General features: G+C 36.3%; 1 protein-coding gene across 1 annotated transcript; it reads right to left on the bottom strand.

The window, feature by feature from the left end:
- Positions 1–7,985: 7,985 nt before the first annotated feature.
- On the bottom strand, positions 7,986–17,404 carry LOC136255578 (transient receptor potential cation channel subfamily A member 1-like). Its single transcript, XM_066048380.1, has 17 exons — positions 17,203–17,404; positions 16,754–16,928; positions 14,495–15,272; positions 14,085–14,298; positions 13,923–14,027; positions 13,741–13,838; positions 13,341–13,526; positions 13,174–13,288; positions 12,987–13,126; positions 12,828–12,934; positions 12,510–12,775; positions 12,265–12,460; positions 11,770–12,176; positions 10,486–10,680; positions 10,367–10,435; positions 8,913–9,134; positions 7,986–8,480 (listed from the first exon to the last, which is right to left on the bottom strand). Exons 1-17 carry the CDS (start codon positions 17,362–17,364, stop codon positions 8,235–8,237), a joined length of 3,681 nt encoding a protein of 1,226 aa, XP_065904452.1. The 5' UTR covers positions 17,365–17,404; the 3' UTR covers positions 7,986–8,234.
- Positions 17,405–20,638: the final 3,234 nt, after the last annotated feature.

Below are 20,638 nucleotides of genomic sequence, written 5' to 3'. Positions count from 1 at the left end.
AACTTAGTAAAACAATTATGTTCCATATACTTAAAGTTACTGACATTTTACTATCAGTATAACTGGGCACAACTACAGTAAAGCAGCTTAACAAATTAGTAAACTAAGAACCTTCAAGCAGTGACTAAATCAAACTTTTTCTTGGGGAAAATTCTCATTTTGAGTTCTGTCCCATGAAAGGATGCATGCTGGTGTGAGCACTATTCTATAAGTCCAATCCATTAGTATTGTCACTGTTGTCCTTCTCATGCTATGGCTTGTTCCACTGACTTAATAATGATGGTAGCTATACTGTATTTAATTCATTTGCCTGGCAACATCTTATTCTTTATGAAATCCATCCTAATGAATTGACATCATAAATGTGAACCAACTTTGACCGTGAAAATGAGCAGTGAATAGCTACCATGGCAAATTATGGTGCATGAGCATCCGAATAAGGATTTGTAGTGAAGTTCACTGTTTACCACAGTATTCACTATACTCATTTTTTACGTGCACATGCACATCCTTTTTCGATTGGTCAATTTTTCTCTTTTGTAGCTGGAATATAAGGAAATGGATATTAATTTATCTATATCTTGTGCTAAATATTAACTTGATATTTTGATTGATTTTTTTTGTTTTGAACTCATGACATTCGGCATAGTCGTTTTTACATGTCAGAGTATACTGAGACACATACAAATACACAAGTACAAAACTGAAAAACATGCAAGACATGAGCAATACATTTAAATAATACACAAATTAATTATTATTATATAGTAATACAGTGGGTCTTCATTAAAGTGACAAATTCTCCATGCTTGTGGGGCACTTCGAATGGTAGCTTATTCCACCAGCAAGTGGCACAATGTCAAAAATATTGCTGTGTTCTAGCCAGATGATAGTAAGTGTTGTTAGCAAAATAGGTCTTACACCAATACCTTGAAGCATTCCAGATATATGGCTAATATAGTATATACATACATATATATAGACAATAATACATGTTTTTGTTGTTGTTTTTAAAGAAAAGGACCAAGCACAATGGCATGATGTAACTATCAGAAATCTCTTTTCTATTATTAGATGGGATGGGAATGCATGGAAATTTGTCCTCAAAGTCATGGTAGCTACACCAAGCCAAGGCAGATCATTTTCAATCATCAGTGTCGCAGAGCAAGAATTGTCTACAAAATGCTTCTTAATTGTAGTCATGTGTTAATCATAATTGGAAGAATTAATATCATAAAAGCAGCATTGAATGATTCATTTACTTCAGACTCTCTTAATAAACATTTTCCTACTATAGCAGTCACTTCATCACATCAATCTGCTGACAACTTTGTAATACCTGCTACTTAATATGTGACACTAATCCATTCACTTTTGCTGAGATTTCTGAATCTGGTCCTGTCTCATCTGAACTCTCTGGATCCTAGGAAGTCCACAGACCCAGATTCCCTGTCTGCTAGGTTCCTGTAAGAGATATAGGCTGCTCCATTGGTTACCTTATACTGTCCAATCATTCATTGCAGAGTGGAATTATTCCTTCACAGGCAAGAAGTGTTCACATATATACTCCGGTTCATAAAGGTGCGTGGTGCTTTGGACAATCCTGGCAACTTCAGACCAATCTCTGCATGTTGTGTCTGTTCTTGCTGTTTATTTGTTTTCATGTATTTGTTCAATAATATTTGCCTTAAGATAATTGTTGTATTTGTGTCCATGTATATTTGTTTTGTAGCCATGTGTTAAGTTTTGTACTTGTAGATGTTCATTGTTTTGTCTGTATTTTATGCTGCACTAACAAGGAAGAATGGTAGTTGCCAATTGTCAGAGCATAATTTATAAATCAAATTAGTCTGATAATTTAAGAAACTTTTATTGCTAACTGACAAACAAAATTTCTTGCTGTACAAACTCCAAACTATGATAACTATATCTATTGAATTTATAAACTGACAATAGCTAACTGTGAAAGTGCACGCACTCTGGATCTAGCAACTGTCTACGCAACCAGAGCAATAATAACTTGGTACAATAAAATTAGTGGAAGTGGAACAGGTCAAAGAGTCTGGGCGAACTTATAGCAATGAAAGTCATACACGGAGTGAAGGATACAACTATATATACAAGAGGAAGGCAATGATATTGGTGACATTCTGGGAGCATGATTTTTTTTAATTTGAAAGCTCTAAGACTGTTCACTTTGTTATTGCAGCTAAGAGACAGAATATGAGACTGTTCTGTTAAAGTGGCTGACTGCTCTATTAGAGTATCTCGATCTTTTGGAAAAAGTATTGCAATTCCCGAGTCTACATGCAGCTAGTTTGTTCTCATGTTTGAAAGGAGGAGAGACTACTTGCATGAGTCCTCTTCTGCATCAACAAACCATCTTTAGTGCAAAAATAACAGTTGCTTCAGTGCAGTATCTCCCGGTCCCGGTTTTACCAAGAAATCTCCCGCTCCCGCTCCCTCCCGGTTTTACCAATACCCCTATACTTTTCTGTTTTACGCGAATAATCGGTCATAACTCCCGAATCATTCATCGGATTTGCACCAAATTTGATGATAGGATTTTCCGTTGGACTCTCTTTCTGTGTGCCACATTTCAAGGCGATCGGAGTACGCGTTTGCGTTTTATAGCAATTTTTGTAATGTAAGTGTGCGAAAACACGAAGGAAAAAAATTGAAACTTTAGCAACTCGTATCTCCGAGATGGCTGGCGCGATTTCCTTCAACTTTGACATGTAGACTCCCCTGGCTGGCGGGCAACTCTGTAGCAAATGTAGTTCCAATCGGATAAGGGATCACCGAGATACAAAAGTGTGAAAATTACGTTTTCTTTCTTCCTGTCAATAGAGTATAGCAGTTCGGTGTATAGCTGGAATAATCTTTATCGAAAGTCCTTGCAGTAGTACAGAAGAGTCGGATTACAAACCACTTGAAAGCCAACTCCGTGTAGCAAATGCGAGATCGAGATACTCTAATAGAACAGTCACCCTAATAGAGCATTCAGCTAATTTATTTACTCTATTATAGAATTCTATTACATTACAAGTTATTCTGTAGGGAGTTCAGCTGCAAACAGTTAATCATATATAGGGCTAAGGTATGACCAACTGTTGGAGGTATGCAAAAGTGTCTTTGAGTCTTTGACAGTATCAGTAGAAAAAGAAACACGCACACAATCTAAATCAAATTTGTGGTTCCAGCATCAAGTGGGAAGGGTTACTTCTTCACATATGAAGGCAGTATGCCATACAGACTCCACAAACCCTGCTCAAAGCTTAGTTAAATCAATATGCTACCCAATGGAATTGAGTTTCAGAAGCAAGGAAATAGACTGGGGTCAAAAGCATGAGAAAACAGCAAGAGAACTACACTTCAAAAGACACAAATCAATGCATGAAGGCCTGGCCATTACAGAGAGTGGATTGGTTATTAATCCACAATGGCCATTCATTGCTGCATCACCAGATGGAGTCATAAACTGCAAATGTCATGAAAAGGGTGTTTAGAAATTAAATGCCCTTATACCCATTGGAATGAAGGTATAAAAGCAGCAGCTTGTAATGACAGTTCTATAGAGCAATCACATTCCAGCTTTTCTTTGTCAACATTCACATACTCTTCCAATTTTGATCTGTTCTACACAAATAAGCATACACTCTTCCACAGCTACCATTTCAGCTAAATTAGACACAATGATCCCTATCTGTTCAACAATTTCTTCCCAAACAGCCTTCTTTCGCTCTCTGTCTTTTGCTCTTTCGTACCTGGCTGTAATCTCTGCATCATTAGCAGCTGTGACTTTATTGTGCCCCATATGCAAACTTGGCAACCAGGGCCTGGGTTAGTAACTTCGTACAAACCAGCCAGTTTGCCAGACAAGAAATGTCTTGAGCAAATCCTGTAATCATGGCCTTCTAATGAATTGAGATCAATGTCATCCCTAGAGATAGCTGCTAGAAGTCCAGCTAAGCATTTCTTTCGAAGCTCGAAATCCTCCTTCCCGTATCAATCATTAACTGCTGTGAGTCAAAAAAGGGAAACGTTTGTGTTTGACGTACGGCCATCACCATGGTCAGAACGATTCCTACAATTAATCACTGCACAACCAACCATACTACTACAGTATCTCAGTACGTGGTACACCAAAATGGCGACTATTAAAACTTATGTAATTTTGATCACGTGCTGAAACTGCTCTATATACCCACGGTGTGGCGCGCCGGCTTCTTGGTTCGCACGACACACTATCGTGTGTCTTGATATTTGGGAACAAAAATCGGTCTAAAAGGCTGTTTAGTCTCTTAGTCAAAATCATATCCATAAGTAATCCCTCCTTGCATATCTCTGTGAAGGTAATAGTAGATTTTCACTATTGTCATACTATCGTCTATCGTGAACAGTGTCTAGCTATATCATTTGGACATTGAAAAATTCACTATCATCTAGCCCTAGTTCATGGCCTACTATTATGTCAGGAGAATATAAACATCCTCTACGAATTTCTTCACAGCTTAATTGTGAATCATGTACATTGTCAACTAGATTTCTGACAACTAAGTTATGTGGCTACATCATCAAGCATGCAACTACACTGCTAACCTGTAAACCCAAACCCATAATTAAATGCTCTGTGTTGCTCAATATAACTAGTCAAAGCGTATTGTATCTTTGAGCTGATTTGGCATCAAAGCCATGAGCAAACCGCATTCCCATGATATTGCCAGGGCAACATCTTGTTACATGGACAATATGCGAGTTAAACCCCAAGTGGTGCCTTTGAACATCCATGATAAAGTGGTATAGCTATGCATATTGTAATATTTTTGATCACATAAATGTTCTGTAGTAAACTGACACACAATAGCAAAGTTGCCAAAGATGTATAGAATCCACTGACTGCGTGCTTTTTAGTAATGTCCAACTTCCGTACGCACAATGAAGCAGATTAGTAGAAGAGGATGTTCACTTTAAAATGCTTTCACTAGCAATAGTCCATACACTTCTTAATAACAGAAACATGGTGATCACCATACTAACCAGTCACATAGTTATACACTATGACTTCCTTACTTGCACCACTCTCAATCAGATATTGAACAATTTCTGGATGTTTGTTGCAAACAGCAAAATGAAGCATGTTGTAGTCTTCATCTTCCGTGGTTAAATCAATAAGATAAATGCAGGAGTGCTGCACAAGTTCTTCAACAATTTCTTTAACCTTATGAAGTTTTCCTCTGACAACAGCCTATATAACAAAGTAACACATATGTAGCTACTGTCCACATTACTATACTGTTTAATCTGTACTGCCAGTAGCCACATGTAGGGCCATAACCTGAGGCAAACAAAAACCAATGGACCACCAATGTATAATCAAAAGTGGCTGCATTCAACTGCTATGCAGCTACATATTTTGAGATATGATTGCTTCAGTTGTGTTTCAAATAAGTGTAATAAAACTGATAACAGCTATCTGTGTAGTTGAGACCACTGTACTCAGATAGTAGTCAGTACGCATACACAGCAATCATGTATGTACCTTGGTACCATCTGTTAGAAGCCTGTCAGCAAGTTCGTTCATAACATCATCATCTTCTGAATAAAATAAGGGTGAGGATGGAAATCCTCCCAAACTAATGATGCTCTGAGTCCTGGTATATTTGTCTGGCATATCAGGGGCCAAACTGGCTCTTTTGTCCATGATGAAAATGTATGCTAGCAAAGCTGACTAGCTAAATCCCTTTTCCTGCTGTTTACTCACCAATAACAGTTCACCACTAACTGTGCGTACGTGCACAAGCTTCTCAAAAGAATGTTTTTATTTGATGTGATAAATAATAAACTATAATTATGCTGTTTATGGCTATACTGTATATTTAATGAAGTATATAGCCACATAGTTATTCAGTTATTTTTTATGTAAGAGTATGTATTAGATGGTGCATTGTAGTTAATAATGCTATAGCCAGTCCTGGACAAGACAACAAGGGGAACGGTATGCTTAGTTACTATAAATAGATGGTTCAGGATCAGTGAGTAATGAATTCCTATGGGATATGGTGTTTGTGCACACTAACTGAGATGTTTATTATCATTGCATCTGGGTAATGTAGCATACAATTGTATAAGTGTAGTATGTGAATTGTGGTAGTGTGTCATTTTACCTAAACAACATCACTATAGATGGTTGCCAGTTACAATTCCTTTTGCTGGTGGTATCATGTGAAAAACAGCCAATCAGATACTTTGTAAGAATTTGAAAAGTCTGGTCACCTATCATTGGTTGGTTTTCATTTGAGAATTTTTGTATAACTGACGTGCAAAACACTGTAACTAAATTATAGCACATACATCTTGTCACATGATCTGTAGAATAGGGTCCGGCCATGCTGTTGTTCACCAAACACATAGTCAAGAATTGAAGTGCATAGGTAGTTTCCTTTGATGGCATTCATCACATTGGCTCACGTTTATATGGCTACAGTTAGAGTTGATCAACTTAAGTGGCTAATCACAGAATGCCAATGAACCTTTTGCATCAAATATAATTGGTTCAGATTATCCTTGTCACACACAATTATCATAGTTCCAAACCTTTAGTGTTACTTTCCATGCGTCCAGAAGTCATGCTATCAAATACTTGATGCAGTGTACTCATCATTCTTATTATTATGCAACTGTGTTTAAATTGTTTCAACCTACATACACAATTATGTGATTTACCACACATAACCACTGCAAACTCTAAGCATTTATGTGGCTTATTCCTGGTATCCTAATGCATGGCTGATACCAGCTAGCATACCATGACAGTTACAGTGTTGTTTCAGTAGAAGGAAGTGAAACTCAATACAATTGCAGTATTGTAACTATCATTCTGACATGTGGACAATATCAAGTAGCATATCTGTGCTTGGTAAAAATGATGATTCGTTGCTGTTCATTGTTCACAGTTCATAGTGCATGTTTTCAATTGGCTGTTTGGAATTCTGACTGAAGTGGTTTAAAAGATAAGATGTTTGTGGTCTATTCTAAGTCATTTATTTGGTTTATTCACGGTGCCCCAATGATGCCAACATGCAATGATTATTTTTTGACAGTTACAAAGTTTTCTCCTACTGAAAGAAGTGAACTATTCTTCTGAAATGTGGACATTATCAAGTAGCACTTCTATGCAACAATGATGGTTCTTGCTGTTCATTGTTCACTGTTCATTGTGCAGATCTTGGCTGTTCAGTAGAATTGGCATTCTGAGTAAAGTGGTTTAAAGACAGGATGTTTGCAAGGCATTTATGTTGCTTATTCTTGGTATGTCAATGCATGGCTGATACCAGCATACAATGATTATTTTTGACAGTTAGAATGTTGTCTTCCACTAAAGAAAGTGATCATTTCTCACTGATCATTGTGGATGTTATAGTATAAAGCATGCAATACAATACACAAAACATACCCAGAATTTTGTGACTCCATCAGGCATAATCTTGGAATGCAATGAATGTGGCTACACAAAATAATTTCATATCATGTGATTTTTTCCATTGTAATCAGCTCACTATCCTGACTCAAACATAGCATGTATTATTTCAATTAGTATTTCAATTAATATGTGCATGTAGTATGAGATTATTAGCAGCTTTGTTTTTATTTGTAGATTCCTCAAAGCTCTGTTGCTTTCCCTCTGACAATACAATAGTGAAAACTATACAAGTATAGACAAATGATGTTTTATGTTTTATGCTTGGGTTTCCATTGCTGTGTAGGAATTTTAACTTAGTGTAAAGTGCATGACATTGTAAGCAGTCCTGCACTGTAGGGCAGGTACCAGTGCTAGTTACTTATAATACTGGGTAAGCTGTATATGTAGACCACATATATACAAAGACACTTATTTAGCTACATAAACGATTAATTTTTACAGGGCAGCAGAGTTTGGAGCACTTACAAAAAGGACACAAGTAATGTAAAGTACAATTGTTGCTTACATCAAAATTGTTGGCAAAATGATTTCAAACATAGGTTGTTAGTTGCCTTTGGAGTCACTGAGAATGAAGTAGTATAAAGTGCGGGAGTGAGCATATATATACCAGTTGCATGTAAATGTGCAAAAATGAAATAATTACATTTTGTACAAGTGTCACACATAAATAACTATCAAAATGTGTGCATCTATTAGTCTACCCTAACTTGCTAACATCCCGCTAAAATAGCTAATTGTTTTTGGTTATCAGTTACTTTGTTGCTTTTTTGATTACATTCTTGAATAACTTCTTTGCTCGAGAACGAGCAGAAGACAATGAAGAGCCTTTCTTATTCATATCTTGTTTGAGTTCTTTAATGGCAGCCAGTATTTTATCATCTTGTGATGTGGCATGTTCAAGCTCCACCTTCATTTCATAAATGGTTTTTTGTAGGATGATCATAGCATCTGAATTCTTTTGAACTTGAGCCTTAACCTCATCAATTGGTTCTAGTACCTGAAGTGTGAAGATACAAGAAATAATGCATTGTTACTTTTGTACCATAGAGCAAAGCATAGTATAACATTAACAAGCCCAGCAAGTGTGCACTTGTGCAGTCAAATTCATGATGTATCTATACTCATCTAAACTTTTATTGTTATACTACATGTTGTTATACTACAGGGTACCTGCCAGTACATTTAGTAGTCTTTTAGAATACGAAAGTGTATCAGTAAGAGACTTTTCTGGCTGCCAGTACACTGAAGTAAATTAAGGCACTTGCCATATAATTATTTTGGTTGACTTAGACAGGAAATAAAAACACAAAACAAACTGCTTCAGTATGAGAATATCGGAGTGAGAAAACAAGTGTTAATGTTTTTGATACATTGCTGACTTTCAAGCTTGTGAAACAACTATGTTATATATATGCATAACTGCACATACCCCTATCCCTTGCAACAGGTTCTGTAGTTTTTCTTCAGATTCCAGTTGAGTGACTTTCTTTTCCAACTGCTTAAAAGAGTTTCCTGAAAGCTTCTCATAAATTTTGTAATATAATAACAAGCAGAATGACACGTTAGGATTCTTCTCAACCCGGTGTAAGGTTTTTTTAAGTTTTCGTCTGACCAAGGGTAACTTCTGCTCTGTGTGTATAGCTAAATCAACCTGTGTGTCATGGTAACATATTGAGTAAAAAGCATTAATTTATTATGCACTTGTGTTCCACGACTATAGTTTGCTTACATTCACCCGAGCCCCCACCAAATATAGTAGTATAAAGAAGTGATTCAAGTGAACACATGTTCACTCCCAATGGTTATATACAGGAACAAGCATGTTTTCATGTTGTAAATATGTTTGTGCGCCTGAATGAAAGTTGTCCATAATAAATGTATAGAATATTTTCAAAGCCTCATAACTCACTTGTTCTTGCCTGTGTCAAAGCACTTTTTTGATTAACAATTCCAGCATTTAAAGGGCTTCACAGAGCTACTAAATGTTTGGGCAGCTGACCCATGTATCAAGAGTTATTAACAAGAAACGAGGGTTCAGGTGAACACGAACAGACTATATCATATATATCACAAACTAAAATAAAAATAGACTCTACCAAGCTAAAACTATCCCTGCCTACATGTTTGCTGATTAAATCTATTCACCTACATTGTTAATTTGGGTAATAATAAATGAGAAACTATTGATAAACTTTTCGTCACTGCATAATAATAATCAATGATTTTGAGTACTGCTACAATTTAAGGAGACATTTAGAGCTCTCAGGTTCTAGTTGAACTGCTGACTGTAGCATTACCTGTATGCATACTTTATCATGTGTGTATGGTGATTTGTTATATAACAATAATTTGTTTTGCTTGTTTGTCTGTATCCGCTGTTCTTAGTTAGAACTTTGTACCAGTATACTATTATACATACCTTGCATGTATATTTACTGTGATAAAATGAAATAACAGGAAGGAATGTTACAGTGAATGACTTCTAACACTACTAAAATTTGTTGTCATAGTAAAATATTTTAATCAATCATTAATTTCTGTTGTAGACAAAATATTCCACAGAACATTGTCTCAACGTAACATTACACCTATCCATCTAGCTATTAGATTTGATGTGACTATTGTGATACAAACTGTGACCGGACTTGTGAAAAGCAGTCTTTGCAAACATTAATTTACCTATGTACTTTCCTAAGTACAGATTGAGTGAAGCTATTGGCTTGAATTTGTGTAAGAAGTGGATTCAGCATGATAGAGGCAGTTTAGTCTTTGATACAGAGTTATATGGTTTATCAAGTGTATAGAATTGGTTGTGTGGAACACGACTTTCTCACAAATTCGGTCACAATGTGTTACAGCTATTGTAGGTATGTAGTTATATACCTGAAGCCCTAAATAGGTCAAAGTAGCATTTTCTTCTACTTTTTGTGTGTCTCCAACTGCAAGACCAATCTGCATGTTTGTACATATGTAGTCAAGCAAACTTCAAGAAAGTCACTCACCAAAAGATTAGCAAATAGTATTGGCATTAGTACAATAAACAGTACCCAAAGGAAGTAGGACATGAAGTCATAATGGATCTCTTCTCCATCATCTCCAAACTGGAAGGAATCAGAATAATCCAACTCTCCAGTAGTCATCACTAAAGATCTCATCAATGAATAGGCTGGTGTACCATATGTGGTAGTAACTTCTTGCTATATTGAACACAGATATGTGCCATACATATTATGTGTGTGTGACTATATAGTGTAAAACAGAATACATTAAATATACATTAAGAGCATATTTTAATTATAATTCCTGTAAGATATTAGTGTAGGTGTAATATATAATGCTTCTTGTACAGCTTTTCAACCAATTCAATTATCATCCATTTTTGATCTTATCAGGTACTGATCCGGGGTATGTGGAGGGGGTGGCTAGCCACCCACCATGCATGGTTTTGCACCCACTCAGACATGCAATATTTATCAAAATGATTCTATAATCATAATGCTAATCATGAATATGTTAACAAGTTATTTGCATCTTTTGTCAAATAGTAACTAAATCCCTGTATTGCATGCCAATTAGATTCCAATGCTACCCAGTCTATCACTTTATAGCAGCTGGTAGTACTATGCATTAATGAATTTATCTAAGATAATAGGCAGTATTAGCTATCATCAAGCAGAGGAGTTCAATATGGGGTCTGCTTTTGGGTTGAGTCAATTTTACTTTCATATGCCATTATTTTTATAATTGCTAGCAAATCACCCTTGGCATAATGTGAATTAGTAAAATTTTAAAGTTAGCTATTTAACAGAAAGCAAAATGAAAAACATACTGAGAATATTCTAGCTATAACCTTTAAGGTAATATTTCTTCTTGTGAGACATGTGTGATCAGTAGGAGATGATTAACTTATTCAATGGAGCAAACCTAGAAATGTGCAGTATGTGCAAAGGTGTGCATACGTATGTTTTGACCACTGGTGTTAACTCATGATCAGCCTGTATACTGGGATTACAAAATACATGATATGTACACAAGAGCTATCATGTTTCTGTATGCTTCACTGTACAAGCTAGACAATAATATTGTCAGTTCTTTTCCTGATGTAAACACTAAGACATTTAGGACTCTCAACTTTATCCACCCAACTTGATTTTATTTCTGGATCAGTGCCTGCTTATATCTCATTGCATTGAGTAGCAATCAAACTCATTATTAAGTGCACATATTCTTCAATTTTTTGAGCATACAGACACATTATGTATAGTTTTCAACAGTATGCAACTTACTCTGGCAAACAACATGTAAAATGGTAGAGCAAAAGATATGATTAGGATGACTGGCAGATAGACTAATTTCAAGAAACTCTGTACAACATTTTGTAACATGTTTATTGGTATCCCTGTTAAAGGCAATTTCTTTAGGAACAGTACCAAATCAATCCATCCAAGGAATAAAGCCAGAGCACCAATCTGCCATGTTAAATTGGATAGACAAAAGCAGCTTTCAATATGTCCTGCAAGAGCAAATATGGTAGTACAACCAATCAATAAGATTTCAATATAGTTTTCAGGCTCTGTCAGATATTGCAATCTGCGATTAATCAACTGAAATATTTCCAGTGCAGCACGGACAGCACAAAATCCCAACAGGACTACAGCTGCAAATCGTAGGAAAGCTTGGTCGCTATCAGAACCTGTAAAAGGAACATCCTTAAATTAACTGCCATGTGTGTTGTGTTATGTAATGCTGAAAGGTGGGATTTATAGGACCTATTTGTATACCTTCACATGAGTCATTTTGACACACGTCATCATTCGGCAGGGGCAAGACAACTGCATATGATGTCAGAGTAGCTAGAAACAACAGAAAAATACCGAGGTTGATAATAAAACCAGGCATGGCATATGCTCTCCATTTGTAAGAGATTAGCTCTCTGGTAACTGGGTGTTGAAGTAAAGTGGTGCGTTTGTACTTCACCTAAAGAGTGTCAATACTGCAAGCTGCCAAGGTATGTGTCCATGCTTACCATCCATTGGAGCACATGATTATCTTTGTTAAATTCAACAGGCTGTAAATTGTCATTTGAAGATGTTCGAGGTAGTGTAGACAATTCTGTAAATCCAGTTTGGTCACCTCCACCTCCACACAGTGCCTGGTAACATCTGTGGAATACTCCTCCAGGAGGGTCTTGGAAATCATCCAAACAGTCAAAAGACATTTCTATTGCAGTAACCTCTCCCTTCTCATTTCGTATTCGTAGGACGCATCGGTACAAAACGACTTCAGCAACATCTTCAAACATTAACAAGTTAATATCTTACAATGGAGTATATAATGTTGTTACCTGGTAGAAGTTTAATTAGCAGCCTCAATGGTGTCACATCATTTTGATCACGTCCTTTTAGTGCTTTCTGCCAGTGGAGACTATTAACAATAGCCAGAGCTGCCTCTCTACAACGATATAGTTATATTTTCTTCAGTTGCCATAGTAAACAAAACTTACTGTTGTCTATTAAGAGCTGCCATTGCCAAGCAGTTATACCCATCTTTGTTCTGAACAGTAACATCAATATGAGGAGTCATCAATAATATTTGAACACAGGTCTCATGTCCATTCTGGGAAGCCAATATCAGTGGCGTTGTCTGTGAAGTATTGCATATGTGAGTTCATGTGACAGTGATTACAATACCTTGCTCTTGATCATTCCACCATTAACATCCACATCTTGTCCTAACAGGTAATTTACAATGTCTTTATGTCCTTCACTAGCAGCACACGATAATGGTGTACCACCTTCTCCTTCACTGTTATTAATGATCATACAAGTAACCACACATCTTGCACCATGTACCCTACCATGCTTCCATATCTGCATTACCGGCACACAAATATTTTACTACTGTGTCATGACCATTTAAGCAAGCAAGGTGAAGAGCTGTGTGACCTTCTTTGTCCATTATGTTTAGACCAGAGTTGGGACCATCCGTTTCAGTAACACATATAGTTACACTTCCACTAGGATCATGTAAGACCTTAACACATCTACACAAGTGGAAAAGCAAGCTCATTTAAAATTATGTATAAGTTATTACCAGAAAATGCTTATAATTACTATTATGCCATCACAGTGTATTTCTTGAGGAAAGGCAGCATCAGCCATGTGATACTTTTTGCTGCATGTGCCCTGACCTCAGTTTTACAGCTATGTAGGCTGGAGCAATTGGAGTAAAACTTCTTAAAATAAACTTGTTCTTACTCTATATGTCCATTTTGAGCGGCAAGCATCAAAGGTGTCCTTCCTTTAAAGTCAGCTGTCTGCAGATGTTCACAAGTGTGCTTGTTATTCAAGAGAACCTGTTGGATGAACATTCAACTGAATTATTGGTTTGTACACAAATATAGTCCAATAAACAAAACACATATAGCTACTGTAGTTACCTTAGTTGTCCCCAGTGCTCCAGAAGCTGCAGCAATGTGTAGCAGTGTTTTTCCAATGTCCGGATCACTCTCAGTTGCAAGGTGTAAGTCAATCTGAAGTATTGCCTGTACATGATAAGAATGTGTATAGAGTGCCAGTATGTTCCTAAGATGCTTGTTTACCTCAACAAGAACAGTATGATCAAATTCAATTGCCCATTGGATAATTGTTTTGTTGTTCTTTGCTGGTAAGTTTAAAATTTCTCGGTATGATTCCATGTCTTTCACCTTTTTGATAGCTTGCAGCATGTGAAGCACAACTTCTCTTTTTCCACCAGCAATAGCTACCATCAGTGGTGTGTTTCCAACAGCATTCTTCAACTCATAATCAGCATTTCTATGTGTGCAACAATAATTATAGCATGTAACTGCAGTAATCTATGTTATCTGTTGCAGTAAAATAGAAATGTTAAACTATGCAACACTTTTTATAAACTATTGTGCTGTAATCAATGTATTCAGGTATTTTCAATTGGCTACAACACTAGTCTTTTATATATGTACAGTAGTAATAACATTATTTCATTGCATACTTTTCAATTAATACAACTACAGTTTTCCAGTGACCACCCTGGCAGGCGATGTGAAGTGGTGTATCCCTTGTTGAGTTCCCCTCACCCATCATCGTCAAATATCGTGTGTCTTCCAGTAGCTGTGCATTTAATGTCCCATCATCATTTTTAGCAAATTTATGAAGTACGGTATCGCCTGCATTACTTTTAGCACTGCTGTTACATTTATATGTAGTTTTAAGAAGGTTAAATGCTGCCTGAGTTGGAGATTCTTTTGCTAGCAGAAGAGGAGTGTTGCCATTGTTGTCTTTTGCTTCAAGCATCTGCTGCTGTCTCTGACTTGGACATTTTGTGATCAAGTGCTCCAAGACTTCACCGGACCCTCTCTGACAGGCAATATGAATTGGAATGTATCCCTTGTCAGTTTTGCTGAATAAGTCTGCACCTTTGTCCAGCAGCATTGTTATGATTTCTGTATTGGTCCCAGTACAAGCATAGTGAAGTGGTGTAAAGCTTTGGAGATTGTATTTGTCGACTTCAATATTTGGACTTTTTAATAGCAGTTCTACAATGGTCTCATCTTGCTTTTGTACTGCTAATGAAAGTGGAGTAGTTCCTGAGGCATTAGGTGCATTGACATCTGCTTTGTCTAAAAGACAGGTTAATACTTGAGTGCTACTCTCCCCTCTCTTGAGAGTGCTGGATGCTTTAGTGTGCTTTTGAGTAAAAGAATCATAATATCGTACTGCTAACATCAGTGGAGTATCATTTTCATCATCCTTAGTTGTACATTCAGCATCTGAGAACATGTCAACGAGAAAATGAATTACTGTGGTAATTTTTATAATAAAATATACAATTAAAAGGTGTGATACAAAGTTACATAAACTGCTATTTGAGATTCAGCATTATTATTATTATCCCTTAGATATAATTTATCAGAAGTATAAATATAAGCATTCAAGGTTGCCATCCACCTTAAATGGACCACACTGTTGTAACTGATGTGCTATGGTACCACCTAAAAGAGCTATATCACTACAAAAATGATCAACTTTCAGGTGCTTTCCAAGTCATTGAGGCATTAGAAGGGCCATATTTCCAAAGGACTTTTTGGAAGGTGTGGAAATATGGTCCTTCCAATACCTTTCCAATGACTTGGAAAGCACCTGAAAGTTGATCATTTTATGACTGCTTTATTCAACAAAAAAATAACACCTCTAAGTGCTACCATAGCACTTTTTAACAGTGCAGTTAGTTGGCTACACTGTTAGAGTATCTCAAGCTGCTTAGGCTACATTTCTAAATTTCAGTGGTCATGCAATATATAGCTATTCTAATTTAAGTTTTGTTGTGCTTTACTTCTTACAAGCCTGATGTGACTGGTGGAGTGAACAAACAATGACAAGATTGAGGTGACTAATATAAGTAAACTCACAAATTCTTCTTTGGACACTGCTTATATTGACCCTAGCAAATGCATCGAGTGTAGTGATTTGTGGTTTGCATTATCAGTCAGTACCCCCAATAGCTACTTGTTTACTTATTCCCTTCTTGTTTATAAACTTAATGCTTGTGATTCCTTCTCAAAGTCTATTCATCATCATTCATGCTGAAACCTCTATTCATGCAGCTGTGTTTGCTGTGATTATATACAGGTAATAAAGGTATGTTCATGGCCTACTATTATGTCAGGAGAATATAAACATTCTCTATGAATTTCTTCACAGCTTATTGTGAATCATTGTCAACTAGATTTCTGACAACTAAGTTATGTGGCTACATCATCAAGCATGCAACTACACTGCTAACCTGTAAACCCAAACCCATAATTAAATGCTCCATGTTGCTCAATATAACCAGTCAAAGCATATCGTATCTTTGAGCTGATTTGGCATCAAAGCCATGAGCAAACCGCATTCCCATGATATTGCCAGGACAATATCTTGTTGCCCAAACAATATGCGAGTTAAACCCCAAGTGGTTCCTTTGAACGTCCATGCTAAAGCGGTATAGCTATGCATATTGTAATATTTTTGGTCACATAAATATTCTGTAGCAAACTGACATACAATAGCAAAGTTTCCAAAGATGTATAGAATCCATTGACTGTGTGCTTTTTATTAATGTCCAACTTCCGTACACACAATGCAGCAGATCAGTGGGAGAGGATTTTTACTTGAAATGCTTTCACATTATTACTAGCAATGATCCATACACTATAACCATGGTGATCACCATACTAACCAGTCACATAGTTATACACTATGACTTCCTTACTTGCACCATTCTCAATCAGATATTGAACAATTTCTGGATGTTTGTTGCAAACAGCAAAATGAAGCATGTTGTAGCCTTCATCTTCAGTGGTTAAATCAATAAGATAAATGCAAGAGTGCTGCACAAGTTCTTCAACAATTTCTTTAACCTTATGAAGTTTTCCTCTGACAACAGCCTATATAATAATGTAACACATATGTAGTTACTGTCCACATTACTAAGCTGTTTAATCTGTACTGCCAGTAGCCACATGTAGGGCCATAACCTGAGGCAAACAAAAGCTATTGGAACAGCTGCATTCAACTACCATGCAGCTACATATTTTGATACATAATTGCTTTAATCATGTTTCAAATAAGCGTAATAATACTGATAGCAGCTATCTGTGTAGTTGAGACCACTGTACTCAGATAGTAGTCAGTACACATACACAGCAATCATGTATGTACCTTGGTACCATCTGTTAGAAGCCTGTCAGCAAGTTCGTTCATAACATCATCATCTTCTGAATAAAATAAGGGTGAGGATGGAAATCCTCCCAAACTAATGATGCTCTGAGCCCTGGTATATTTGTCTGGCATGTCAGGGCCCAAACTGGCTCTTTTGTCCATGATGAAAATGTATACTAGCAAAGCTGACTAGCTAAATCCCTTTTCCTGCTATTTACTCACTGGCAACAGTTTACCACTCTTTTATAACTGTGCGTACATACACAAGCTTCTCAAAAGAATGTTTTCATTTGATGTGATAAATAATAAACTATAATTATGCTGTTTATGGCTATACTGTATATTTAATGAAGTATATAGCCACATAGTTATTCAGTTATTTTTTATGTAAGAGTATATGTATTAGATAGTGCATTGTAGTTAATAATGCTATAGCCAGTCCTGGACAAGACAACAAGGGGAACGGCATGCTTAGTTACTATAAATAGATGGTTCAGGATCAGTGAGTAATGAATTCCTGTGGGATATGGTGTTTGTGCACACTTATTGAGATGTCCAAGTCATTATTTCATCTGAGTAATGTAGCATACAATTGTATAAGTATGGTATGTGAATTATTGTGGTGTGTCATTTGACCTAAACAACAACACTACAGTAGACTGCAAGATATTTGTCAGTTACAATTCCTTTTGCTGGTGGTATCACATGAAAAACCACTAATCACAGATACTTTGTAAGAATTTGAAAAGTCTAGTCACCTATCATTGGTTGGTTTTTATTTGAGAGTTTTTGTATGACTGACAACTGACATGCAAAACACTGTAACTAAATTATAGCACATACATCTTGTCACATGATCTGTAGAGTAGGGTCCGGCCATGCTGTTGTTCACCAAACACATAGTCAATAATTGAAGTGCATAGGTAGTTTCCTTTGAAGGAATTCATCACATTGGCTCACGTTTATATGGCTACAGTTAGAGTTGATCAACTTAAGTGGCTAATCACAGAATGCCAATGAACCTTTTGCATCAAATATAATTGGTTCAGATTATCCTTGTCACACACAATTATCATAGTTCCAAACCTTTAGTGTTACTTTCCATGCGTCCAGAGTTCACACTATCAAATACTTGATGCAGTGTACTCATCATTCTTATTATTATGCAACTGTGTTTAAATTATTTCAACCTAGCTACATAATATGTGATTTACCACACATAACCACTGCAGTCTCTAAGGCATTTATGTGACTTATTCCTGGTATCCTAATGCATGGCTGATACCAGCTAGCATACCATGACAGTTACAGTGTTGTTTCAGTAGAAGGAAGTGAAACTCAATACAATTGCAGTATTGTAACCAGTGTTGGGCAAGTTACTTTGTAAAAGTAACTAGTTACATATTACATATTACTTGCAACTGAACTATTTAGTTACAGTTACATATTACCCATAAAATAAAGTAACTGTAATAATATTACATATTATATTACTTTGTGTCCACAGCCTTAAGCTGTCACGTGTGAAACTACCACCTTATCACGTGACATGATTGCGCTGTTGGACAATATGCAAATTTTGGTTATAAGTAAGAAGCTGGTGAATAAGCTTCATTCAGTAGGCTTCATTACTTTGTTGTGGCTAGGCGTTACTCAGAGGATAACTAACGAGATTAGTAACTTCGTTACTTGTAGTAATAATATTACGTAATATTAGACTCGTTACAGTAACTATATTACTTAGGTAACGCGTTACATTTGTAAGTAAAGTAGCTTGCGTTGTATTACCTGTTTTTATAGCGTATTTCGTTATATTACTTTGTTACCACAAAAGTAATAATATTACGTAACGCGTTACATAAGTAGCGCGTTACTCCCAACACTGATTGTAACTATCATTCTGACATGTGGACAATATCAAGTAGCACATCTGTGCTTGGTAAAAATGATGATTCGTTGCTGTTCATTGTTCACAGTTCATTGTGCATGTTTTCAATTGGCCGTTCGGCATTCTGACTGAAGTGGTTTAAAAGATAGGATGTTTGTGGTCTATTCTAAGTCATTTATGTGGTTTATTCATGGCGTCCCAATAGTGCCAGCATGCAATGATTATTTCTTGACAGTTACAACGTTTTCTCCTACTGAAAGAAGTGAAGTATTATTCTGAAATGTGGAGATTATCATATAGCACTTCTATGCAACAATGATGGTTCATTGTTCACTGTTCATTGTGCAGATTTTGGCTGTTCAGTAGAATTGGAGTTCTGAGTGAAGTGGTTTAAAGGCAGGATGTTTGCGAGGCATTTATGTTGCTCATTCTTGGTATGTCAATGCATGGCTGATATCAGCATACAATGATTATTTTTTGACAATTAGAATGTTGTCTTCCACTAAAGAAAGTGATCATTTCTCACTGATCATTGTGGACGTTATAGTATAAAGCATGCAATACAATACACAAAACATACCCAGAATTTTGTGACTCCATCAGGCATAATCTTGGAATGCAATGAATGTGGCTACACAAAATAATTTCATATCATGTGATTTTTGCCATTGTAATCAGCTCACTATCCTGACTCAAACATAGCATGTATTATTTCAATTAGTATTTCAATTAATGTAATAATAATTTATGTAGTATGAGATTACTAGCAGCTTTGCTTTTATTTATAGTTTCCTCAAAGCTCTGTTGCTTCCCCTCTGACAATACAATAGTGAAAACTATACAAGTCAGTGGCGGATCTAGGAATTTATAAAGGGGGTTTCCAGTTTAGAAGGTGGAAATATATATTGACATGAGATACGCAAAAGTTTGCACTACATCGTCTGGTTTGGTAAAGTGAGACCAAAAAAAAAAAAACAGCCTAGTAATAGTACATAAAATATATTAAATAACTTCCTACACACTACTTTAGTAGCTACTGTGACTGCTCTATTAGAGTATCTCGATCGAGACGCACGCCGCGATAATTAAAACATTTAATTGTTACGCAATCATTTTTCAAAGGGGGTTTCCGTGGAAACCTTTGAAACCCCCCCTAAATCCGCCACTGCAAGTATAGACAAATGATGTTTTATGTTTTATGCTTGGGTTTCCAATGCTGTGTAGAAATTTTAACTTAGTGTAAAGTGTGTGACATTGTAAGCAGTCCTGCACTGTAGAGCAGGTACCAGTGCTAGTTACTTATAATACTAGGAAATTACTACTGTATGTATACAACATATATACAAAGACACTTACTTAGCTACATAAACAATTAATTTTTACAGGGAAGTAGAGTTTGGAGCACTTACAAAAAGGACACAAGTAATGTAGAGTACAATTGTTGCTTACATCAAAATTGTTGACAGAATGATTCCAAACATAGGTTGTTAGTTGCCTTTGGAGTCACTGAGAATGAAGTAGTATAAAGTGCAGGAGTGAGCAGTTGCA

The sequence above is a fragment of the Dysidea avara genome, chromosome 5 (genome assembly GCF_963678975.1).
Source record: "Dysidea avara chromosome 5, odDysAvar1.4, whole genome shotgun sequence".
NCBI classification, from domain to species: Eukaryota; Metazoa; Porifera; class Demospongiae; order Dictyoceratida; family Dysideidae; genus Dysidea; species Dysidea avara.
The sequence above is the reverse complement of the archived record's forward strand: the minus strand, read 5'-3'. Positions and strand labels throughout refer to the sequence as shown.

Bases quoted from the DNA above. Each gene is read 5' to 3' on its own strand.
- LOC136255578 (XM_066048380.1), bottom strand. From the start codon at position 17,364: ATGGACAAAAGAGCCAGTTTGGGCCCTGACATGCCAGACAAATATACC. The intron at 12,935-12,986 runs GTAAGTTTTGTT...ATATCGTTGTAG, and splicing joins GCAGCTCTTAATAGACAACA to AGAGGCAGCTCTGGCTATTG. The intron at 8,481-8,912 runs GTATGTGCAGTT...TTCACACTTCAG, and splicing joins ACCTGTTGCAAGGGATAGGG to GTACTAGAACCAATTGATGA.